This window comes from Perna viridis, chromosome 3, assembly GCF_037379345.1.
Source record: "Perna viridis isolate PV_CMFRI_1.1 ecotype Kerala chromosome 3, ASM3737934v1, whole genome shotgun sequence".
Taxonomy (NCBI): Eukaryota; Metazoa; Mollusca; class Bivalvia; order Mytilida; family Mytilidae; genus Perna; species Perna viridis.
The window spans coordinates 60,324,170-60,351,347 of record NC_142447.1 but is presented as its reverse complement, the minus strand read 5'-3'; the positions used below and the strand labels follow the sequence as shown (position 1 = coordinate 60,351,347).

The 27,178-nt window shown below is 32.0% G+C and overlaps 1 protein-coding gene across 2 annotated transcripts; it reads left to right on the top strand.

The window, feature by feature from the left end:
• Positions 1-716: 716 nt before the first annotated feature.
• LOC148623187 (dual specificity mitogen-activated protein kinase kinase 1-like) lies at positions 717-27,178 on the top strand. 2 transcript variants are annotated; one of them, XM_088573783.1, is made up of 15 exons: positions 752-1,002; positions 4,054-4,285; positions 6,673-6,819; positions 7,402-7,479; positions 8,355-8,406; positions 9,276-9,400; positions 9,853-10,042; positions 10,338-10,367; positions 11,513-11,610; positions 13,772-13,833; positions 14,226-14,271; positions 18,543-18,627; positions 25,002-25,277; positions 25,813-25,986; positions 26,871-27,178. In XM_088573783.1, exons 1-15 carry the CDS (start codon positions 902-904, stop codon positions 27,101-27,103), a joined length of 1,929 nt encoding a protein of 642 aa, XP_088429909.1. In that variant the 5' UTR covers positions 752-901; the 3' UTR covers positions 27,104-27,178. The 2 variants fall into 2 exon arrangements, with proteins under 2 accessions (XP_088429908.1, XP_088429909.1); XM_088573782.1 differs by lacking the exons at positions 10,338-10,367; positions 25,002-25,277; positions 25,813-25,986; positions 26,871-27,178 and having other exon boundaries at positions 717-1,002; positions 18,543-21,404.

Sequence of the window (27,178 nt, the reverse complement as noted above, 5' to 3'; positions counted from 1 at the left end):
CTTATTTGTTTGGGGGGAGGAGTGTGAAACCTTGTGTAACCAAGTTCTTTCGAGTGAGTGAAAGAATTCTGATACCACAAATGACCGTTAATCTAAATAATAGCACAAAAATCATGATTATGACAAATTTATATTGTAATTTAGATATTGTTGTTGTTAACTGAACGTGTAAACTCTACTCCCATTGAAAATCAGTCAACTCATTAATTCTTTTTCACCAAATATTTGATCAAACGCTCGCTCGTACAGCAAACGAAGAGAGCACGAATTAATGTGAATGTTTACCAACACTGCGACAACAGTACATTAATATACAATAATATTCATTTCATATAAAAGTGGAAAACATTAAATAAACAATATTTTTATTAATTATATGAATAAAAGGAAAAAGATGGTCCTAGATTCCCTAAATTCTGTTTCAACAGTGTGTAGTACCTTATTTAGCCGGAAAAGGAAGTACAGTTTGAAAGGCGGAAGTCAATTTCTCATTCCGTATCCACCGTTGAGACAATGGCTGTGCATTACATTTACTGCCTCAGATTCTAATGGGCAAATCTTTTGTTTTACCGCTAATTGTACAGAGACTAATAAAACCTTACAAATTCGAATGTTTTAGAAGACAAACTCAAAATTTTCAATCATTTTTTTCTGTTGAAATGGGACACTTTCTTGCAACTTGTTGCACTGCCCAACAATGGATACAGCACTTAATATTTTAGCAGGTGCTCGTGCGTAACTTCCGGTAAAGAAATTATGATTGAATGAATCGATCCGACTGACAGTTATTCTGTTCTTCACAAGAAAAGAAATTGTTGTATCAAGTCATTGCAAATGCATCACATTTTGTGACAAAATAGTCATTTCCTTATCCTGCATAAAAATTGCATTCATTTGAAAAATGCCTAACAAGAAAAATCTTCGACTTCCGTCAACATCAGGCGATGGCATCGCCCCGGCTCCTGCTCCACAAGTTGTACCACCAGTTGTTCCTGATGCTGAGTACGTTTAAAATGTTTGATTAAATTTTAAGTGTTATGAATGTTTAACCATCTATTAAATTAAGGCATTTTATCGATGAAATGGTACATGTGGTAAATGTAGATTGATTAATTTTCTCAAGCCAAAGCCAAGGCAAAATAGTCCAACAATAACATTCCTAGCTAAAGATACTTTAGGGGGTCTGTTCTTATTTACAGTCAGCTCATCCTCCTCACCACAGTCATTATTTTTATTCTGGTAGAGTGTTTATTCCTGACTGCTCCATTGGCATGAATATTTTGTGTATGGCACACACAAAAAGTGTGGCATGTTGGTCCTGCTGGCGCACAGTATTCTGCCAGAAGATCTCTGAATTTCTGGATTTTTTTGGTTCCATGTCTGGATGCTTTTCTGTTATTTAAACAGCAAATGGCCTTGACTATTTCGTAGTAAAGTTATTTCTTCGGGTCAAAACAACTTAGATAAACTGCTGGTGATGCTGCAGGGGATGCATTAATTTCCCTGGATCCTGCAGATCGCACCCAATGAATTACAGATGAACTGACTGACTGAAATCAAATGGGCAAGACCGGCAAACCTAAAGAATTTCGAGTAAGATAGAAAACTGAATGTTTGTGGGTAGGATATGATTCCAATAAGAACAGAAAGATTCTAAGTGAAGCTGCAACATCAACATGAATGACAATTTGAATCAGCAGAATGCCATAATAAATAAACAACATCTACCAATATTTTTTATTCATTTGAGGTGTACACTTTTCACCTAAAAATGAAACTATGAAATGTATATGAACCTGAGGTTAACATATTTGTTGCCTAAATCTCCTGTTATCTTAAATTGCCCCTCCCCCCATTATGCTGCCATATTGGATCCTTTTTTCTAAAAATGATCCCTTGTTTTACGTCCCCTATTGCAATTTTCTGGAATGAACACTGCTGGTATAATAGTACTTTATTTTAAAGTCAAAGAACAATTTCAACATGTTGGGATGTTTGAAAGTCTCATTCAATGATGTGACCATATTGATATTGCTATAACAACATGATATATGCAAGAATTTTAAGTTGTGCAATAATTTTTGACATCACGAGCCTTAGGAGACTTTCACATGTCCTATTTACATGTACATTGTATGTTTCTGGCAGAAACTGGTTTACAGTACCGTACATGTACATGTACAATGTATTAGACAAAGAAGGATAAACGTATGTCTGATTTGAAGGCTACAAAAGCAGGTTATAGTTATGTGGAAATATTACTTCAAACAAATCATGTCTGAAATGCTATAAAATATAATTCTTTGCATTGTTGATTCAAGTTCCCTTGGCTCCCATTGCAATGTCTCAGATCTTATACTTGTTGATCCTAGTTGACCTCGATATATTTAACAGAATTGAATGTGAAAGTAATTTATTCTGTCTGTAGAACTAAATAGTTTCTTACACTGTTTAGAGGACTTTGATGATGTTTGAAAGTGGCATCTGAAGAATTGTATTTTTTTTTAAACTTTTTTTTTCAATTTACACCATTTTAATTTTTTTCAGTACATTTTATCAGCTGATCATTTGCAAGACCCACATTTTCAGACATCCTAAAGGTGTAGCAATGCCTAGTACTGATGTCCTGTAACCCTGCAACCCTTTGCTTTTCTTTTGGGTACTGATATGTTTGGTTGATGTTAGAATGATGTGCAATAGATAAAGTTGAAAATCAAGGGATGCTCTGTGGTACATTGTACATGTACCACACTTTATGTCAGACTATTTTCTATTGAATATTATGCATACACAACCTACAAAATTGTACATTCTGTAGATTCCTTCATGGTGTAGTCATTATTTATGGCCAAGATTTCATATTAATTAAAACTTATATCAAAATTTTTACAACAGAATTATTTACACACCTACATGATGTAAACAAGTTTAAGCTGAGCTATTGCTGTGTTCTCCCTCGAAAATTCAAGTAGCATCCTGGTAAAATTTTAAAAAAAATGGATAGCATCTTTTCCTTTGAAATTAAAGCAACACATTTGTAATATGATCTACAGGAAAATCAGTTCAGATAACATCACATCAAATCAAAATAGCATCACATTACCATGATGCTAAAAGGCCTTGGGGAGAACACTGTATTGTGTTACGTACAAAAGGATTTTACCTTTTTATCTGGAACAGTCAAAGACATGTAGTTTGATTCTGATATCTAATCTTTAATCAGTGTCATTATCAACAGAATGACTCTCATGTATGTTGCAGTCTCTAATGTATTATTATAATTAGACTACATGTTGTTAATGACCAGTGAAAAATAACATCAACTGCAAATGACACATTAGCTCTGTGCTAAAAAAATAGAACAGAGGGTTTAAGGGTCAGAGAAAGTCCTGACTAAACAATCTTACAACCCTACAAAGCACTCTATTCATGTCATGTGACTTCTGAGTCTTATAACCATGGGATGTCATTCAAAAGGACATCAGTTTGATAATCTCCTTAAAAGTACTTCCACAGCCAAAGAGATCTGATGAATGAATATTAAAATGTATCAAATTGATTATTTCATATAAATACACTGTTTTTATAGTATGTGATTGAAATTACATTTTCCAAAATTGATTGTCAAAGAAAAATTCAAACACATATGTAGAAGTTTGAACTATATTTTATCTTTGATATCCATATATGGATTCCATGTGATTGACTACGTTTAAAACTAAAAATAGGTTGTAAAGATTACACATTGAGGAACAAATAAAAATGAAATGTAAAGAAGCAATATAATGGAAACAAAATTTAAATAAAATTTTGAACCATCTTGTATTGTGATGAAAGTGCTGATCCATTGTAAATATTTAATCTTTTTGAAAATACAGAAAGAACAAATTGCCACTGGCGGATTATGATTAGCACCTTTAAAAGTTTTTAAAATAATCATAAATATCTGATGACTTTAAAGGTTCAGCTTCATTTGCGCTTTGATTAATCTAGGTTGTCAACATGGGTTTGCAGGACTCTTTTTCTTCTTTAATGATATTTGTATTTCTACAGAAAACCAACAAACACAGGAACAGCTAGCATGGAAGCTCTTACACTGAAGCTACAGGAACTAGACATTAACACACAACAAAGAGAAAGGCTGGAAATGTTTCTTACACAGAAACAACAAGTAGGGGAGTTAACCCCTGATGACTTTGAGAAGTTGGGAGAATTGGGAGCTGGAAATGGTGGTGTAGTACTGAAAGTGAAGCACATACCATCTAGTCTTATTATGGCTAGAAAGGTAACATATTTTGTAAAGATTTATGTGTATAAAAAAGTTGAGAGCTAAAAAGTACTTAAGTCTCCCCTGAAATGACAAAATGGTTAATGTTGTTCTCTTTATTCCCCAGTCAATTTCTATTTTTTTTTTTGAATTAATTTCACCAAGTTATTGCAAACAAACAGCTTCTATAGAGATGTTTAAGTTTATTACTGTCTAAGCTTTTTTACTGCCTGCATTTTTCAATCAGATTTTAGATATCTGTTATGTTTTTTTTTACAAGGAGCCAAAAGGGGCCTTGCCAAAAAAAATCATCTTTTTTTATTTTTGGTCCACTTTTGAAGAAAAAATTTGATTTCTTATGAAAATCCCTGCCTGCACATTTTTCTATCAGATTCACATCTCTTCAACATGCTGAAGTCATATGATGCTGCCCTCTGAAGCTTTTTATTGGCTTTTACATGTATTTCATAAATGATAGAGAGAAACTGTAGACAGATAAATTGTGCAGAATTTTTAGGATAAGAATTAATTTAATAGAAGCTATTTTGTATGACAGCAGTTTCTTGTAGGAGACTGAATAATTGTAACTTTTATGTTACATGTAATTTTGACAATTTTTGCAAACTGATAGAGAAAAATGGTGTGTAGTTTAATTATTTGGATTCTGACTAAAATCATTTCATTTTGACCTGAACCAATTGTTATGATTTTTATTATACCCACAGCAAGTTAAGTTAAATGAAGTTTGGGGTGGGGGGGGGGATGGGTACATTGGTTTCACCCTGTTTGTCCATCCGTCTGGCCTGAGTATTTTCTAAGCTAAACGCAGGATTATAGTGAAACTTTGTGGGATCTGATTTAACCACATAAAGATGTGCATACTGTCAGGAATTCATGTTTGGAAAAAAATATAGAAGTAATGGCTTTTGAACTTATTTCAGTAAAACTTGGTCTAATGCATTATCCGCCACTCCTCTTCAGCAACTTTGCAGGATTGTTATGAAACTTGATTGGGTGTTAAATTACCATATTGGAATCTGTGACACTAATCTATCATGTAATACTTTATCTTAACATTAACATGTGGTCACACAAGAAACAAAATTTGTGTAAAGTAGAAAATATTCAAAACAAATTTTTAATGAAAAATATCAAAACTTGAAATTGTTTTTAAAAAAAATCAGCATTAGGTGTAAAAAAATAAAAAGTGAGAATTGAAAATAGTTTTTAAAAATTCAATATCATTTGAGACAACACAGCAGGTAAAAAAAGTAGATGTAAATAATACTACACTTTCATAGCTTGTTTATGACAAAAACAAAAATGAGAAAAAATGAAAAATGAGAAAAAAATTTAAATTTTCTCTTTGTTTGCTTTGCATTAAAATTTCAAATTCAAGAATATAAACTTCTTTAATTTGTTAAAAAAGTCTGCATCAATTTAAAAAAAAAAACAAACTTTTGATTTAGTTTTTAATTCAATTGAATTGTCTCTAAAATTAAGAGAAACATACATGTATCGATATTGCATGATTGAGTAATGTATAGAAACAAATATGATACATCAGCAGTGTCAATGACTTGAATTTAAAAAAAATAAATATATGCCCTTTTGTTCCAATATTACCTTTTGTACATTCCATTTATCAGAAATTTAAACTTTACTTACATGTAAAATAAATTTTCACAACCATTTACATCATTTTCTATTTATGACAAACTGTACATTCTTCAAAGTTTGAGGACTGTCTACTTAATACTTCATCAGATTAAGTGCATTTGCATCGCTGCCATCTGGTAATTTTGCAGTAAGGGAGATTATCTTATAGCAAAGATGGCTGCCCCCTGTTACCAAAGATTTAGAGCAATTATCCTCTCTAATTAAATAATAAAGTGCAATATAGGAAAATGAACTTCAGATCCTTATTTTATTATGTAAAGACTATCAATATACCCCATATTTTGAAAAGGGTTCCTTTTCCCTTTAAACGACTTGCAGGATTGTTATGAAACTCAATGGTTTGATATTCACATGGAGATGTGCATATTGTCACACATTAATCATATTCTGTAATTGTGTTGTTAACAAAAAATAGTACTGATTGCTGTTTGGAGTTGGGTGTTTTAGAAATGCTGCAAATTGTGTGTCAAAAGTGCTTAGTTTCAACAGGCAGCGAGGATGGGGGGTGGGGGGGGGGGGTTATAAGTCCGGTTAGGGGCAATGTCTAGTTGGTAATTGTCAACAAATAAGACCAAGATGAGCAATTCAGGCTCCATGGATTCTCCTGTTTGTGTTCATATATTAATGTATAAAAAAAGAATTGTGTATTGATTTTCGTTTGTTTTCAGAGCGAATCAGAGGAAATACTTGTTTGTTTGAACCCCATGATACTTGTTTGTTTTCAGTTAATACACCTTGAAATCAAGCCTGCAGTGAGAATACAGATTATCAGAGAATTGAAAGTTTTGCACGAGTGTAACTCCCCTTTTATTGTTGGTTTTTATGGTGCATTTTACAGTGATGGTGAAATTAGCATCTGTATGGAATATATGGTAATTTTGTAACCCTGATAATCTTCATACATATTATATCATGTTTTGAATTTTTTTTCTTACTGTGTATATACATTTTATTTTTGCTAAAAGCATAATATAGATAAGAAAACTTACAGAAAAATTAAGAACTTGTTAAAAATTGAAATTTATCCTTATTTTGTTGAAACCCTTTCTCTTCCATATCTTTAATAGCTGATTCTAACCTGGTATTTTAATGCTTGATTTGTCTTCTTCTAGAGAATTATTCAGGCTTTACACATTTGTAGTTTTAATACTAAGAAATGTTTATTTAACATGTTGAAAAAAATATTTATAGTTACAACACAATATTTAGTAAAATTTGAAGGAAAGTTAATGATAATTTGACATTGATTTTAAAGGCCAGTTGATTGCCCTCAATACATATGAAACACATGTGGTCAAACCATATTGGTAATTTTTAAAAATACCCGTTTGTTCAGACTGTCCTAACTGTATTAGTATGGACCAAATATTTGTTCTGTCTGTCTGCCTTTTCTTTATTTGGAGTTATTTTGACATTATATGCCACTGATATATTAGTGTATTGATATAATTTAGGATGGAGGATCTCTAGATTTAATCCTGAAGAAAGCTGGTAGGATTCCTGAACCTGTCCTAGGAAAAGTCACAGTTGCTGTAAGAAGTTTTAAATAATATTTGCAAATTAAAAACTAATTCATGAAAAGCTTTCATGTGACAAAATGTGCAGCTAAGTGCATATTGATTTTTGGAATTCCACTAAAAAAAAGGTATTTGAAAATTTAAGCAATACATGTATCATTTTTTATACAGCAACATTTATACTGAGTAATTTTTATAGAACTTATCAAAGTGTTACATGATATCATTAGTAGATTTCCAAACTGTTGCAAAGTGTTACATGGTATCATTAGTATATTTCTGTTGCAATGTTTCACCATATATATGATATACATGAAACAATAGCTAGCATAATTAAAACACATGTGAAGTTTTAGTGTTACAGACCTCATTGAAATATGTCAGGTGCAAAGGAGGATAACTCTATTATCCATACATTGCACTTAAAACATGGTGTGTATGGTTTTGATGTATTTTCCTGCTTCCATCATAAATTTATAGTCAAGTCATATCAAATCAATCAGTTTGTACAACTGTGAGAACTTTTTACCTTTCAGTATATGCATGTGTTATAACAAAATATTAAGTAGACCATGAAACTGGCAAATCAGCAAAAATAACCAAATTGTTAGTATTATACGTTTTCTCATCTGAGGTGCAAAGGTCATCTTTCAATTAAAGTCCCTCTCTATCTTCAGAAAAACTTGGATAATCTCTGAAATAGAGTGATCAGTCATATGTTCTTATACAATAAAGGTTTCATTCCAAGTCTTACATTGTAAAGTAAGAAAATGAAAGCATTAACAAAAAGATTTGTCAGACATTTAAATCCCCTGCTCTACATATAGATTTACCTTATGGTAGAAATGATGCCATATAAATCCCTTATATTTTCTGTTTGTTTATTTTAGGTGTTGAAAGGTTTAACATATCTCCGAGAGAAACACCAGATTATGCATAGAGGTATATTATATCTTGTATTCTCATCTTGATCTTCTATAGTCATATTAAGTTGCCTAATGAACCATAGAATTTAGTTATCTTAAATTAATTGACATTATCAAAACCCAAATATGAATCCTTATATATGATCAATGGTGCCAACAACTAAGTTACTAAAATGATTTAAAAGTCGTTTTTTATACTCCCCCACTCAAAGTGACGAGGTATTATGTGATATCCTCCAAAAGTGGTGGTTCCATCTGTCTGTCTGTCCCCTGACGGTTTCCAGATGATATTTAAGGATCTTTTTCAAACTTTGATTGTTATTAAGTATCATAAAAAACAGTTCAAGTTCAAATTTCACTTTGATCATATTATTTACCCAGAAGTTTTTTTGCAACATGCATCATTTAATGCCCCGTTAGATGCCCTATTTTGTAATAACTTTAGCAGAAATGTTTGGATCTCTATGAAGTTGTACCTCAAGGGACTTTTTTTGGGGTCCAAAACGGACATTTTCCTGATATTGATATGGAATTATGCCAAGATCAAAAGGGTTGGATTGGTTTTGGTGATTGTGAATTAATTGTTAAATAAGTTTGGACAAAAAAGAAGCCCTAAAGAAGCATTTTACTGGTTTTAGTTACAGTGCATAGGTCTCTATATTGAACCAATTCCATTCTGTGTCATCAACTTATGCTGTGCTTAATATTTAATTACAATGCTGACTTATAAAGCTGGGCTCCGCAAGGCATTTTTATTTAATATGTTTTCAGATATTGCTTAAGTTCATAATGAATTATTTTACTTTATCATACAGTACTATTTATAATATAATTTCATTATAGATGTACTTCTCATTTTCCGTAATGTATAATTTTCTATTTCAGATGTAAAGCCATCTAATATATTAGTCAATTCCCGAGGAGAAATTAAGATCTGTGATTTTGGTGTCAGTGGACAGTTAATAGATTCCATGGCCAACTCTTTTGTTGGGACTAGGTCATATATGTCTGTAAGTCTGTTATTATTAGATATAACATTTATATTATTTACCAGAGGTGATGAGTAACATCTAGATTGCTAATTATGTCCTGCTATCTGGCTGCGGTTATTGATTCTATAAGGTTCTATATATTTTTCACTGACATTTTTGGCTGTAGCTTGTACTGTATCATTCGTTCAGGTATGAGGGACCACTCAATGCGACCAGAATACTCCTCAGATACTTCACTTAAAAATCAGGGGACTATGAGTGATTTTTTGCCCTGCTTATCTGCCAACCCCAAGGTAATGCTTAAATGTCTTGAAACAGGCTTTTGCTTTGTATGCATCACTCATTGTAACGTGCTCACTGTTAATGAATAACTCATAGCTCAGACCAACTGATTTCTCATTAAACTTATATTCAATCTTATTTGTTGTATCTGTGTGACTTTTAAACCATGTTATTGGTATTTTCTGTAGCCTGAAAGATTACAGGGAACTCATTATTCTGTACAGTCGGATATCTGGAGTATGGGATTATCAATAGTAGAAATGGCAATTGGGCGTTACCCAATACCTCCGCCAGAACCTAAAGATTTGGCTAGTATATTTGGTGATAAAGCCATGGAGGAACATCTAGAGGCAACAAAATCAGGAAAATCTCTGATGGGTAAGATTCTTTGTTCCTCACTTTACAGTAAAACTGTAACCTTTACTGACAAGTCAGAACTGAATGTCTCTGTAAATATGTTGAGAAGTCTAGTGTTCAGGTAGGTACATAATAGGTCAGTTCTCATATATGTTCAATTTGGCCTTTATTCAACGGTAACATTAAAAGGATTGAATTATTCATTTCTATAAAGCAAAAGTTTCATACAGTCAAATATTTGAAATGAGATTTTATTATGTAATTGTTATTTGAAACTGCATTAGAGAATTTAAATGAGGTGTGTAATGACTTTCAGCTTGTCCTGGAGATTTTCAGGTAGTCACAGGTGATGGCCCATTACCTATGGCAATATTTGAACTGCTAGAATACATTGTTAATGAGGTAAACATCAGAATGTCAGAGTTATCTCCCTTTCATATTTTACCCATTATGTTATACAAATGAGTTTCCTTGTGCATTAGAAATTATTCACAAGGATGTTAAAATTTATATTAGTTCGTGTGTTCTTCTTCAGTTTTGTTTTCTAACTTTCCTTTAGCAAAACATTTAGTAGCCTGATACATTTGTTGTTATCAGTCAATATTTTCCTTGTTATTATTTTATAACTGTTTATTTTATGATATAGTCATATGTATAACAGAAGGGGATTTTTACATATTTATAATTCTTTTGTTCAGAGGTAAAAATATTCTAAATTTTTATTTGTTTAAATTTGATATTTATGTTAGATTTTTTCTTAAATAAATGAAATTTATATTTGTTGTATAATTAATATTCTTGTTTGGTTTCTGAATTAAAATGCATTATTTTTGCCTCTGATCTTTTTTATTATATTTGTTCAGTATTTTCCATGGTTGAAGCTGTTTTTTATGTTACATATATACTATTCATGTTTTATTTTGATGTTGCTTCATCATTTTTTGTTGAATACATCCCAATACATTTCTTATTCCATCATTAGTTGATTTAAGGTTTGAGCTCAGTGTCCTGATGATTTAGGCAAACTCAAATGAAATAAATTATTTATCAGTCATTTTCTAGTTGTGTCTTTCTTTTTTTTTTATTAATTTATTGAAAAGTATTGTTTGTCTACAAAATGCAATAAACTTAATTAATAAAGTATAATATTCTAAGTGCAGCGATTAACTAAACATTTGAATACCAGTTTGTTTTCCATTATAACCAATATTTCATTTTTTTTTTATTTTTAAATATTTGTCATCCCTGCTGTTTTGTTAATTTTATCTGTCAAAATTCCCAATATCTATTTTAGACATAATTTTGTCCTTAAAGGGAGATAACTCTTATGCATCGTCTATATGGAAATCTATGTCAATGGCGCTTTAATGATTGAATGTATGTTTATTTTGACAATCTTACTAATAACTTCTGCTTATAGTCAACCGTCTTTTCTTTTAGTTTATATGTTTTTGGTTTTATTTTTGTGTTTTTCATTCTTGTGCATTTTAGGACCAAACCGAAATAGTTTTAACTTCCCCACTCCACCTGGAAGTGATGGTCCGCGGCCAATGGCCATATTTGAGCTTTTAGAATACATAGTTAATGAGGTATGTTACGAGGGTGAAGCAGCCTGTCTTGCTTTGGCATTATTTTAAGTTGTTGCAGGAACATGTTCTTGTTGCTTTTGTATGTAGAAAGTTGTTTTATTTGTTCTTTCTACCCTATTAAATCAAGTAACATTTATAATTTATAATCCAATGTAGATATTTAGAAACCTGTATTTTGTTCACCTGTATTTCTTGGAAAGGTAAATTCTCTGACATTGTTAGATACACTTTTAAGCTCACCTGGCCATTGCCATCACTTGGTGTCCATAGTCATTGTCCATTATTTCACTTTTTGAAACTCTTCTCCTCTGACACAACTTGACCAATTGGTATCAAACTTGGTATGAATGTTCCTTGGGGTATCCTGCATAGAAATGATGTGGGGATTTTTTATCTGTCGAAAAACATGGCCGTTATAACTTAAATAGAACATAATGGTCAGACAGTAGCTTTTCCCATATATCTCCACAACTGTTAGGTTTAGCCAAATTCTGACACTGTGGTAAAAGTGTTCAGCATGATGAGAACTATCTGTGGTCAAATTTTCATTTTAATCTGTTAAGCCATGTTGTAGTTTTTTCACCCTTTTCAACATTTTTTTTGCTATTTTTAATGTTATTTCTTTCAAAAATCTTCTCCTCTGATATTACTTGACCAATTGGAACCAAACTTGGTATGAATGTTCCTTGGGGTATCATGCATAGAACTGATCTGGGGATTTTTGATCGTCAAAAACATGGGTGTTGTTACTAAAAAATAGAACATAGGGGTCAGATATTATATCTCACTTATTATATCTCCATACCATTAGGTTTTGCCAAATTCTTTCAGTTGCTTATTATTAGGCCTATAAGAGTATCCAATGGATCAATGTGTCAGACAAATCATTGTTAGAGTTATTGTCCTTGAAATATGAAAAACGATGTTTTTTTTACAGTTTTTAGCCAATATCTTGAAAACTATAATAGATAGAAAGTAAGTTTCAATTGCTAAAATGATCCTTATGATAAGTCCTATCAAAGTCTTCTTGAGTCAAAATTTTTGGACAACTTGTTAAATTTGTTGCCCTTGAAAGACAAAATTTTACCAGGTGAGCGATTTAGGCTCCTGTGAGCCTCTTCTTATTCTTTTGTGTCTACAGGTAATTGTGGTTGTGGTTAAAGATCAGTGTTGAAGCTGTGTTTCTATCTGGACAATATGTACTTTAAATAAAGGAATTTTTATGACTGTTTTTAGCAGTCTTTCCAGAACCCAAAATATATTCTTAAATTATTGGTGTAGAAGATAGTGTTGTTTAACTTGAATTGTTTGGCAGGTCAAAATAATTATAACCAAATCAGCTTTCTTTTTAGTTTTTATGCAACAATGTTTGATAAACTGAGTAATTTCATTACAAACTTTAATTTTTTTTGATCCGTTGAAAAACATGTCCACTGTTACTGAAAATAGAACATAGGGTCAGACAGTAGTTTTTTGCAATATATATTCCAAAACTGTTAGGTTTAGCCAAATTCTGACAGACCTTATTAATAACTTTCAATTTTATATTAAGAATTAATGGTGATGGTTTTAGGGGAAACAATTGTTATGGTATCTAGTTTGAGGGGAGACATTTTTTATGGTAACAAAGTTAAGGAGAGACAATTGTTATGGTGATTTGGTTGAGGGGAGATATTTGTTATGGTTACTTGGTTGAGGAGAGACAGTTGTATGTTAACTAGGTTAAGGGGAGACAATTGTTATGTTAACTAGGTTGAGGGGAAACTGTTTTTATGGTAACCAGGTTAAGGGGAGACAATTGTTATGGTAACTAGGTTCAGGGGAGACAGTTGTTATGGTTACAAGGTTGATATTTTATGTGAAGTGATGACTATTATCATGACTTCAGATTTGGTAATAAAACAGGATTGTCAACAATCATATTCATTTTCTTTTTGTTTTCAAATATATTCAAGAATTAATTATTAATTTATTTTCTAGATTATCTATTTTCAGTTTCAGTAAATTAGTTCCTGAATTTTAACTTAATTTCACATTAATTAGTACCTTATTGCCTTTCTTCTTCCCTGTTTTGTGAGACACCAGAATTTTGTGTACCATTATAACCAAATGACTTTCTTTTCATCTGTCTCCGTGATACAATGTTAGCTTGTTTTTGTAGCCTCCCCCACATTTGCCAAAAGGAAAATTCTCTGATGAAGCTATAGACTTTGTAGATAAATGGTAAGTTATGACCCTTAATTATGGTAACCAAACAGTTCTCAAGAACTTCAGAAAAGTGGCATGACCCAACAAACCATATTGAAGTTATGTTAAATATGAAAAAAGCTGTCACAACTATTTGTAAATTTATTTTGCCCTAGTAAATTAAGGATATCTAAAGTAGTTCATTTACTCTTATCTACATATCATTTTAGTTCTGCTGGGGTTTACATTATTGTTAAGATACTATAATTGCTGTTTTAATAAGCTGTCCACTGTAATTCAGTCTTTTGATTGTATTATATTATATTTCTTTTCTGATTATGTTTTTTTTTTTAAGTTGTGTTTTAACAGTATGAAGTAATTCTTTAGTAAAATAACTTGACAACAATTAACTTGCTATTTTCTTTCAGTTTAAAGAAGAATCCTGCAGATAGGGCTGATTTACCTTCACTCATGGTATGCAGTGTATGATTAGTTAACCCAAGTTTTTTCAGTATCTTTTGCCCAAACCTCTAATGATTGGGATAAGGTGGGCTCATGCATGGTTTATCACATTTAAACTGAAATGCCCATTATTTCAAGTTTCATAAAGTATGGCCAACTGAAAATCTGGCAACATTAAAAATGGCACATTCTCAAAATTTCAATGCCTTTCTTAGTCATCAAATATTTTTAAAGGCTTGGATATTAATTTTGGGGGTTGTCACTTGAGTGGTTAAGGAATTAAATCATGCATTTTTATATGCCCTTCTAAGATGGGATGTATTATGGTATACAGTTGTCTGTCGTCCGTCTGTCTGTCATCCACATTTTGGACAATTACTCAAAAACACTTTCACCAACTTTAATGAAACTTAGGTGAATTGTTCATATCTATTGACGTAAATTCCCTACATAAGTTCCCTTTCGATTTTTATAAATTTCAGATTTATCGTTTCTGTGTTATGAATTTTTTTATTTAAAAAAAGGTGATTTTCAAGTTTTCACACAATTACTCTTTCACTAACTTTTATGAAACTTAAGTGAATTCTTAATATCTATTGAAGTAAGCTCCTTTCCGATTTGTCAAATTTTATGTTTCCGTGTTATGAAGTTTTACTCTTTAAAAAAAGGCGGAAACAGCCAAAGAAATTTCATTCGTTGAAAAATTGTTGAAAACATTTGTTATGATGATCAACTAATAAATATAACATTATATAATATCAAGACAACAAACTTTGTTAAACTTGACGTAGCCGTGAAAGTGCCAAATTTTTTATGCATTTTTTATTTACTTTTTTCTTGGGGGGATGGTATTTGACAGGGCTCTCAGTATTTTTAGTTAATCATATAAATTCATTAAAAGCATAAGGACAAGTAAAAAGGGAAACGGGCGTATCAAGCGCAGCTCTTTATTAGCTCACCTTGCCATAGGCCACCAGAGCTATTACCATCACTTGGCGTTCTTGATTGTCGTTGTCTTAAACAATTTTTAAAACATTTTCTACTCTGAAACTACTGAATGGCTTTGGATGAAACTAAGCATGATTGTTCCTTAGGGTATCCTGCACAAAACGATTGGTTGGATTTTGATCTGTCAAAAAACATGGCTGCCATTACTAAATATAAAACATAGAGGTCAGACAGCAGTTTTTCTCATATATCTCCAAAATCGTTAGGTTTAACCAAATTCTGAATGGGCAAAAGTGTTCAACATGAAGAGATCTATCTGTGGTGAAATTTTGGTGAAAATCTGGTGACCCTTGTTGGAGTTATTCCCCTTTTTGAATGTTTTTTGCTGTTTTTGATGTTATGACTTTCAAAAATGTTTCCTTCAGAAATTTTTGTAGAGAATTAAATGAATGTTGTTATGATTGTTTTTCAGGTTATCCTGAACAAAATGACCATTTTGATTTTTGATCAGTGGAACAACATGGCTGCCATTACTAAAATAGAGTATAGGGGTCAAAATGCAGTTTTTTTGCATATTTCTCCAAAACTGTTAGGTTTAATCAAATTCTGATAGCATGAAAAATGTTCAGCATTAAGAGATCAATCAGTGGACGAATTTTGGTGAAATGTAGGGGTTATTGCCCTTTTTGGATGTTTTTTGTGTTTTTGATGTTATTACTTTAAAAAATCTTGTCCTCAGAAACTACTATGGAGAGTTCAATGGTTGTATCTTCGGGTATCCTGCATAAAATGACTGTTTGGATTTTTGATCTTTGAAAATACTTCCTGTTGTTACTAAAAATAGAACGTGTCAAAATACAGTTTTTTGCAAATCAATCAAAAAACATTTGAATTTAGCAAAATTCTGATGGAGGGTAATATTGTTAGGTCTATGTTAAAATTTTTAAAATGATTCTTCACCCGATTGTAGGTGTAATGGCTCCTGAAACAGAATTTTTTGGTGTTATGCATGTGTACAACATTGAAAATCTTCTCTGAATCCATGGACATTTTTGCTGTTTTGATGTTGTTTCTTCTCCTCAGAAACTACTGTACAGAATTCAATGAAAGTTGACGTCTTTTAGGGTCTCCTGCACAAACTAATTATTCAAAATTTTTAATTGGTCAAAAGACATGGCTGTTGTTGAATAACAGGGCTTAGGGGGACCCCTGCCTAAATTTTTGCTTGACGTTCTAAAATGCTTTGAAGGCATTTCCAGCATTTCACGTTGTCTTAGGTACTCAGTTGAATTTACAGCATTCATTAATATATGCTCAGCAATTTTTTGTCTGATACCTTTACTTACTTAGTTAATAGGTCATGGTTTGCCAGATGACTGATTGTAGCTCTGTGAGAGCCTCTTGTTATTATACCTAGACAATAACTTGATTATAAGGGAATGGATCTGTTTGAAATTTTATCAAAAGGTGCCACTTTTAAAAGAAGGCAACAATTGATTTAGGAGTTGTGACTTCAACAGCTTGGGAATTTAGGGTCAAAAAGCATTTTCATGATATCCAAGCAATAACTTGACCAAAAGTAAATGGATCTATCAGAAATTGTATCATGAAGTGCCATATTTCCAAAGGAGAGATGGGTTTGAATTTAGGGGTTGAAACTGGAATTATTTTGGAATAAAAGACCAACTTTAATTTTGGTCAAATTCTTATCCAGTGTCAAATATTTGATCAAATTCAAAATTCAGAGCTGTATCAAACTTGCCCAAACTGTTAATGGTTAAACCTATGCAGTTGTATCAAGCTGCATCCAGAGAAGCATTTCATTTATTTTTATTACACTCATTATATTCACTTCCATTACCTTTCAGAATTCTTATAACCAATGTAGATTGCCAAATAAAATGGTATTGCCTTCCCCTATAAAATATTATTCCAATACTATACTATTACCCGTAGTACAACTTCTTTTAGGAACAAAATTTGTCAGATATACTAATGAAATATGTTGAATTATGAATCAGTGACTGTCCATGAGTATCTAAATAATGGTCAGGGATGTTGAAACACTCCATCAAATGAATACTTAATGATTAATTACTATTAAATGTCCAGTTACAAATATTTCATTAATTTTTAAGATGAGTACAAGATGTACAACACTCAATTTGAAGCCAAAAAAGGGGGATGGAATCTGAAATCAGGAAAAGCTAAATTTGACTGCAACCTGAAAATGGGAGTAATTGATACATGTAGTAGAAAATTTGTTAAACATGTATGTTATTGCTCCGTGGGTTCTTTTCTGTAAGAAAACTACTAACTTTTACATGCATGGATTGTGGCACTCTCCAGCATGTTACCATCTATACTCTATAGTGGAGTTTTTCTCTTGTGGCAAACTAAAAGCAAGGATTACCCCATTCAACTATGTTGGATAAACACCTTAAAAGCTCTGACTTCTAAGTACTCTTAGTTGCCCTTTCAGACAAGGGCTTGTCTTTGTTCCAATTTTTTATATTACCTGAATAGTGCATGTGGTTGAAAACTTGAAAAAGTGAAGTTAATCTGTAGAAATAATAGTTAATATCAACTACAGTATAAAAAAAGATTCCATGAAAATCAGAAATGGGCAGAACAATATGCCCATAAATCGTTGTCACACAGTGTATGAACTGATTGTATATTTCAGTATGCAATTGTTGACTTTATCTATGTCTTGATTGGTTAAAGTGGGTATTCTGTCTATTTCTATATGTCACCTGCATAAAGTAGGTATTCTGTCTGTTTCTATATGTCACCTGCATAAAGTAGGTATTCTGTCTGTTTCTTTATCTTGATTGATTAAAGTGGGTAGTCTGTCTATTCCTATGTCTCAATTGGTTAAAGTTAGTATTCTGTTTATTTCAATGTGTCGCCAGCATAAAGTGGGTATTCTGTCTACTTCTTTATCTTGCCAGCATAAAGTTGGTATTCTGTCTGTTTTTATGTCTCCCCAGCATAAAGTTGGTATTCTGTATGTTTGTACGTATCACTAGCATAAAGTGAGTATTCTGTCTGTTTCTATGTCTCAATTGCAAAAAGTGGGTATTCTGTCCTTCTATATGTCGCTAGCATAAAGTGGGTATTCTGTCTTTCTATGTGTCGCTAGCATAAAACGGGTATTCTATCTGTTTTTATATTTGCCAGCATAAAGTTGGTATTCTGTTGGTTTCTATGTCTCACCAGCATATGTTGTATATATCCAATTTATTAAAAACAGGCACAACATCTATATTCATGTTCTTTGCTCAAATATACAGGAGTTGTAAACAAGTAAATTTTGATGTTCATCATTTTAGGTTCATCCTTGGGTGATGAAATCTGAAGAGATGGAGGTAGATATTGGTAGCTGGGTGTGTAAAGTTATGAATATTAAACCTGACAGTAAGGGAAGCTGAAGTACTATAGAGTTAATGAAGTATTTAGGTTGTAATAACATCTCCCACTGGGGTCCAGGCCAGTGGTTAAAGATCTGATGTCACCATTATTTAATGCTAGAATAACATGCTTTATGATGGATAATGAATGAATTTGACTGAAATTATTAATTACGATTGATATATTTGTGAATTTTCTATAATTGTAAGTTTATACGAATTTTCTTTTACTGGTACAATGATAAAATTTGTATTGTCATGCAAAATTGCTCTCTAGTATTTTTTTTTGAAAAAAAATAAGAGAATACTTTTAGTATCTGAATTTAAATTCTTATGTTGATCAATGATCACAAATTTTACATAGAAGGGCTTTTAGATAAAACTTAATTATTTTTTAATAATTAAATTCATTCCATACTGTTTTTAAGATGTTTAAAAATGTCATTATTCATGATGATTTGATTATTATTTATTTGAGAACTACCTGTATAACTAATTTCTATGTTACTTATTGTGGTATAAATTATTTTCTATAATTTAACTGTGAAATTTTAGACCTTGTGTGTTTTGTACACGATGGAATATTAATATAAATTTACTAACATTGTATTATTGTAGTTGCTTCACATTTTTCGATGAGGGACAAGTTTGCTAAATGATATTTATTTTGTAGTGTATTTGAAAATTTTTATACTAAAAAATTGGAAATTTAGCCTTTTTTAAATCTGAAGTATTGATTAATATATAATGAGAGAGATATGCAATGACTGGCATAATTTTCCCCCAGAAAGTGGTAAAATTCCTTAATATTTCTTGTCTAAATGCTTCCGATGATTTTTTTTTGCTGAAACTATACAGCCCAGTGAGAAACATCATTTAGTAGAAGAAATTGATGTATATTAATATTACTGTTCATCCTTCAGAAATATTATCTGGTGTATCCATTACAAAATTATACACAATTGAGATAATTTCTTATTAGTATAGAGTGTAAGAAAGACTTCTTTTATGGAATACATTATCAGAATGTGTCAGTACATGGGCTGTTTTCCATGGAATACACTATCAGAATGTGTCGGTACATGGGCTGTTTTCCATGGAATACACTATCAGAATGTGTTGGTACATGTGCTGTTTTAGTTTCATGTGTAATTCTATCCCACCTTGTTTGTTTGTGTAGTAAATTGTACAGACTTGATAATCTTATCTATAGTAATGTTTTGTTTAAAATAATGTGATAGAATCTTCTGGTAAAATGAATGTTTGCTTTGTTGATTGGGGATAGGTTAATTCTCACCATAAGGAAATGTTAGTATTGTAGTTCTACTGTTCGTATTATTTCTGTGTTTCAGAACATATCAAAAGAAATTAGGGCAATTTAATTAATTAGTAGGCTAATATTTCATGGACAATACAGTGAAAAAAATCTTGTCTCTTATTGACCTAATTATGGTAAACATGATAAACAAGTACTGTGTCTGAGGCAAAATAAGAATTAGTCAGTTGTACAGCCAATAATTAGAACAACTTTTTTCTTGATAAAACTTGTTAAAATGTTTTTATTTCCATGTTGAAGCTAAGGCTATAAAAACATAAAAGCAGGACAAGTAGTTCACCAGACACACTTGTCTTTTATGGCCATCGAGACAGACTGCCAATTGTCATGACCAGTGAAAATAAACTTCACATTATGAAGGTTTTATAAATAACTAGTGAAAACATTCTACAAATGGTTTATTTTGTATCTCATATTTCTCTTTATATTTATATTATATACAAGTGTTTGTGTGTGTCCCTCTATGTGATAACATTTGCTACTTTTTACTATTGATTACCGATTGAATTACTATGGCAAAGCAAATTATCTACTTGTTCCCTGGACCATAATGAACTACAAAGGGTAATATGTCAAGATAAATATCACCTGATCCTGCTGTATTTTCTTGCATCATAGTAGTTGATTGTATTTTAAAATCATATTTGGTTACATGCTTAAAAATATCCTGAAAACCCTAAAATGGAAGAAAAATCATTTTTATAATGCCACTACTGCACCATAGTTTTAGTTATGCTTTCTACAGGTTTCATAACATCTCCTTGGAACATCCAAAGTCTTGTTTACAATGTCAGAAGAACAAGTAATTGATTTTGTTTGGCCTCTGTACTGCAAGATTGTAATGAAAGGTTACAGAATAATTATATTGGATTTATTTCATCAAAGAAAAAACTACTACTGCAAGGTTACATCTATATATAGATCTGAATGGGCTTCAGGGGTATCCATGGGTAATCCCCAGAGAGAAATCACCACAATCTACTACCATCTCTGTACTACTTATTTATGGTACATGTTTCAATGGTTTAAATGATAAAGACCAGTACTTTACCACAAAACAATAGGAACATTAGAACTCCTTATTCGCCTTTGATATTCTACCTTGGAGAGATACCGTCATCTCAATTAAGATTTTGTTCTAAAGAAGCAGTGTCTATATGAAAATGAAAAAGTGTATTTTTTCAAAGTAATCAGCATTTGTCTTTTTTTCTTCAGAACAACCATCTGTTATATAGCCCATTCAGACCATGTTTTAGATATTGAATAAAGTAACATGTATTATTTATTGTTCATTGTTTTTATACAGATAACTAAATGTGACTAACTTGTGACTGAATTGGGAAGCTTAATTATCTTTGTTATATAATTTTGTTCAGAATATATTGAATATATGAAAGCATAGAATAAATATGCTTTACTTCATCAGAATTAAAATTTATAGTGCTAAATTGTTGAATTTTGTTATACTCTTTATAGCCAATGTGTAACAGTTTAACTGTACACATTATGAAGCCTGTCAGTGAAGGTTTTATTCCAGAAGTAAATGTGCAGATTTTTTTAAGTCAAGTTAATGTAAAATGTAAAGAAAAAGATGTGTTCTTTTACAAAAGTATTCATTATGCTTCCTACAAACTACAGACAGGTATAAAATGTAATGGAAGTAAACAGCATACTAGTCAAGATGTTTTTCACCAGCCACTCCCCAGTAGTTGGAGCAGTTGTTTGAAAAATAAATGCCTTTATTACTTGAGGTTTATAAACAAGAAAATAAAAGATATTATTTAATGCCAGATGAATTTTCCTGTGCTTATTTCCAGAAAAGGTATCCTGTGTATTTTTTATACCCGTCAAAGACGGGACATATTATGGTACACCATTTTCCGTCCGTCGTCCACACTTCGGACAATAACTCAAAAACGCTTTCACCAACTTTAATGAAACTTTTGTGAATTATTCATATCTATTGACATACGTTCCCTTTAGATTTTTATAAATTTCAGATTTTTCGTTTCCATGTTATGAATTTTTTTCCTTAAAAAAAGGGGGATTTTCAAGTTTTTGGACAATAACTCTAAAACACTTTCACCAACTTCTATGAAACTTTGGTGAATTGTTCATATCTATTGAAGTTACCTTCTTCTGATTTGTATAAATGTAAAATTTTCCGTGTTATGAAGTTTTACTCTTTTAAAAAAGCCGGGAACGGCCAAGGAAATTTTATTCATTGAAAAATCGTTTAAAACAGACTATTTGTTATGATGGTCGACAAATAAATATAAAAGGTACTTGGTAACCTTGTCAGAAAAGTGTCTTTTAATTAAGATAGAAATGAATAGGTGAAAAATCAAGACAACAAACTTAGTTACAATTGAGTTAGCCTTGATAGTGTCAAATTTTTTGGTGCATTTTTTATTATTTTTTTTTGGAGGGAAGGTATTCACAATATTTCTAGGTGATCATTTCAATTCATTAGCAAAAGGACAAGTTAAAAGAGCGACGGGTGTATCACATACTTAAAGTGCAGCTGTTTATTAATCTTATCAAATTTCAAGTGAGAAGCATATTCACATTATTCAGTCTGGCCTTGATTTTAAGCATTCTCCACTGTTGAATCTTACATGTTTTAAGCACAAAAAGCATCCCAGTATGTTCATCAGTGAGTGTATAAATAAAACTGAACAGACTCCTTCAACCAGTTTATAGATCACCAAAAACACAAACAGGGTGTAAACAAAAACTAAATATGAACAATTAATGATACAAAATAATGATGACAGTTTAGATTCACTTCAGAGTCTTTTTTATAGTGTGTTGTTGTGGTCGTTCACTTGTTTTTAGAGTGTGTTGTTGTGGTCGTTCACTTGTTTTTATAGTGTGTTTTTGTGGTCATTCACTCGTTTTTTCTAGTGTATTGTTGTGGTCGTTCACTCGTTTTTATAGTGTGTTGTTGTGGTCGTTCACTTGTTTTTATAGTGTGTTGTTATGGTCGTTCACTTGTTTTTATAGTGTGTTGTTGTGGTCGTTCACTTGTTTTTTGTAGTGTATTGTTGTGGTCGTTCACTCGTTTTTGTAGTGTGTTGTGGTCATTCACTCGTTTTTTGTAGTGTGTTGTTGCGGTCATTCACTTGTTTTTGTAGTGTGTTGTGGTCATTCACTCGTTTTTTTGTAGTGTATTGTTGTGATCGTTCACTCGTGTTTGTAGTGTGTTGTGGTCATTCACTCGTTTTTTTTGTAGTGTATTGTTGTGATCGTTCACTCGTGTTTGTAGTGTGTTGTGGTCATTCACTCGTTTTTTTGTAGTGTGTTGTTGCGGTCGTTCACTTGTTTTTTTTCTAGTGTATTGTTGTGGTCGTTCACTCGTTTTTTGTAGTGTGTTGTGGTCATTCACTTGTTTTTTTGTAGTATGTTGTTGTGGTCATTCACTTGTTTTTTGTAGTGTGTTGTTGTGGTCGTTCACTCGTTTTTGTAGTGCGTTGTTGTGGTCGTTCACTCGTTTTTTTTGTAGTGTGTTGTTGTGGTCGTTCACTTGTTTTTCTAGTGTATTGTGGTCGTTCACTCGTTTTTCTAGTGTGTTGTTGTGATCGTTCACTCGTTTTTTTGTAGTGTATTGTTGTGGTCGTTCACTCGTTTTTCTAGTGTGTTGTTGTGGTCGTTCACTCGTTTTTCTAGTGTGCTGCTGTGGTCGTTCACTCGTTTTTTGTGCAATAACTGGAATAGTATTTTGTTGATCTTCATAAACAAAGTTCCAAAACACAAAAGGAAGGTTTTTATTGATTTCAGGGGTTATGGTTATAACCATTGTAGAAAAGGGGGTAGAAAGCATACAGTTCAAAGAATTTATCTTTACAAACTTCATTAAAAGCATATGGATGGTTATGATATTGTTCCACAATGGTCAGACTTGAACTGATTTTGGGGGTTAAGACTGGATTTTTCATTAAGGGCCATAAACAAGCACTTTCCTGATGTCCAGAAATAAGTTGTCTGCTAGTGAAGTGAATTATAGTACAAGGTCACATGCCTCCAAAGGAAGGCTAGGATTGATTTAAGGGTTAAGACTTTGAACTTTGTGAGAATTAGAAACCAGAATCAAGCATGTTCCTGATGTCTGGACAATATTGAGTTAAGTGAATGGATCTCATATTATATTTAACAAGGTGCCATACCACACACAGAAGCATAAGATTTTAGGGGTTGTAACTTGAGCCAAGTAAAAATAAGGGACCAGAAACAAGTATTATTTATTCTGATTTCTGTATGATAACTTGATTTAAAGGGAACTTTGAAATAGTACCATAAGGGAAGGTTCAGACAATATCAATACAAGGGTTCAAAGGTCACTGAATCTGATCAAATTCTTATTTTATGTCAAACAGCTAATCAAAGTTCAAGGCTGTATCATTGTAAACAAGTCTGAATGGTGTCTCGATACTTGCTCCAACTGTTCATGGTTCGACTTCTGCGTTCGTATCAAGTATTTTTTCTGATTTGCGTGAGTGATGGTGTAATAATATTACGCGTCAATTTTGAAAATGGACTCAAATTTCTGTAATATTTTAAGGAGTAATAATATAATTTAACAAAGTAAGTGATTACTAATCTTAAAAACATTTTAGATAAATGCTTAAGCTATATTATATCGATTCATTGAAGAAATGAAACTTTTAACTACATTTTCTTGTTAATCCTTTCTAGTGAGAAATAAGTTCATTTTGTTGTTTTCAAATCCTCTTTTGGACAAGCAATCAGTAAGTTGTCATTGAGCATTAATCGGGATACTTTCCTCTCTCATAAATCATAATGACTTTTAAAATTAGATTATCAATCAATTAAATGAATTGAAATAATTTGATTTGATTTTAAGTGCTAAGTCTTGAGAAATAAAAGACGAAGCAACATTACCAGGTATCATTTAATGTCTGTTAAATTATCATTTACTGAGAATTTTTCCTTCTGAGCAGTTGACAGCACCGACAGTTGGAGCCATTTTACGTGAGTTATATTATGGTGATGTTTTTTTTATATCTTCTTGTGTTTTCATGTAGTCGTCGGTGCCACGTCGGCTTTACAACCAGGAATGAGTTCAATCTTTGCTACTGAAAACGCACTGAGAGCTAACAAAATAGTTTCTTCGAATTTAATGGGTACGGCAAAGTCCGAAAGTGTGAGGAAATGTGCTTTCCTCTGCCTCCAAAATGTTCGCTGCATGGCATACTTGTATCGACAAAATTCATCGGAATGTCGACTGATGAAGCTAGACATAACTGAGGACAGCGCCTGGAGGATTGACCAAGGATGGAGGTATTACAATGTTTATGATTGTAAGTTGAATTAACTCATGTTCTGTGGCACCCCGTCACACACTGTCAAGTGAGAGAAATGATCGTGAATAGATGAATAATAGACATGATATATGTCACGAACTGCAGCTTTATGTTATAAATCGTGAACAATAATTTGGTTATTTTTTTCGGCAAATTCAGCAAAAATGAACATTTACAAACATATCAAGCCTTGAAGAATATACTACTGGTCACCAAAAAGGAAGATGACGAACCTTTAATCGGTTAAACATCTCAATAGCAATTTGATGTGTCTATTTACATAAAAATATATTATAGCATTTCACGAAAATTTTAATTCCAGATTGAATGGCACTAAATCAACAAAAAAATAATTTCACGAATTTTTAATAAAACATTTGTTTTTATATGAAACGTTAATTGGAGGAAGAACATTTGACAGAGGAACACACCTATAAGGACGAATATTTTTTTTAAATATAATACTAGTAGTATACAACACAGACTGATTAGAAAAACGATCGATTAAAGCTTGGTAGTTGTATATTTTCAGTGTCATGTTCAATAGAACAAGGCTACATCCACAACAGACACTTGTCATTATGTTACCGTTTCTTCCCGGGTCCCAAGAACGCCAATGATGCTAACATGTCTTGTCACCATAATAATGGACAGTTGTTGAAAATAGACAGCCAAAGTAAACAGAATCATCTCAACTCAGTATTAGGTAAGTATTATATAAGCTTTATGCATTACATTTTCGGGTTAACATAAATTTCAATCTTTCCAGACTACACAGGATTTTTGTTTCGAATTTCATTCCAGAAAATCTATAGACGCATTTAATTTCTTATTCTCAAAATGTTTGCCTATATTACGTCTAGAAATGATAAAAGTGTGTTTGTAAAGGCAAGTGGATGTGTGAAAATCGGTTGCGCCCGGCCAAAAAATGCATTTGCTATTCTATACACCAACCAAATTGAATTTCCAAACGCCCATACGGTGTATTATATTGCATGGCGTATTTAAATTATCTATAATAAAATTTAACCTTTTCCGGTGCATTACTAGTAACGAACAACAGGGGACTCTGCGTGTGGATCATGCGTCATCCTTAAGTCTGGTCAAGAGTTGTTTCCTAACATATTCAAATCGGCTAAACATTCCATATATTTTCTATCATTTCTTTCGGTTCGCCATTATGATTTACTGTACATCTTAAATATCCGTGGGTGCATTCATAATAGGATTTCTATTTTAACATTGACTTTCAACCATCAAGATTTTAAACAGAACTGCTTAATGATCTGCTATGCAAGAGACAAATGCACGTCGCATGACCAAGAAATTTACCTTTGCACCGGATTGGGTTAAACAAAAACAATAATGGAATAATGTCGTCCGATGATCGTTGTCATGAATCCATTCCTTAAATAGGTCAACAAAGATAATCAAAATATTTTTTTCGACATTTAATAAAAAAAATATTCAGGCTACGTGTATAGAAGCACAATGTGTCCACCAATTGTTGTTTTGAATTTTTAAGTCTTAATATTTTGACCACAGAGGGTGGTTAACTCGCTGTATATACTACTGGTTTAATGCTTTCAGCATTTTACAAGGTAGAGTTGGTCTACATACAAGGTAGTGATAGTGTCAAAGAGGGCGAATGGACATATGATAATGGAGAGAAGATGTCATATTTCAATTGGAGTCCCACTTCACCATTTGGTCATGATCAGAGAGATGCATTGGTGATGAAAAAGTCAGATTCTTATGGATGGTCAGAAGTGGACGGAACTTCTGTCGGAGGATATCTTTGTGAAAAGTCACTCCACTCATGATGTAATAGCTACTGACCGCTTATCACTGACGCTGAACATACTGTATTAATATGTTTTAGTCATTACGCGGGTCAT

What these genes read in the sequence shown, in the direction of transcription:
- LOC148623187 (XM_088573783.1), top strand. Translation starts at nt 902, where the DNA reads ATGCCTAACAAGAAAAATCTTCGACTTCCGTCAACATCAGGCGATGGC. An exon ending in ATCAGGAAAATCTCTGATGG is followed by an intron (nt 10,043 to 10,337) that starts GTAAGATTCTTT and finishes AATGACTTTCAG; the next exon opens with CTTGTCCTGGAGATTTTCAG. An exon ending in TCATCTCAACTCAGTATTAG is followed by an intron (nt 25,987 to 26,870) that starts GTAAGTATTATA and finishes TAATGCTTTCAG; the next exon opens with CATTTTACAAGGTAGAGTTG.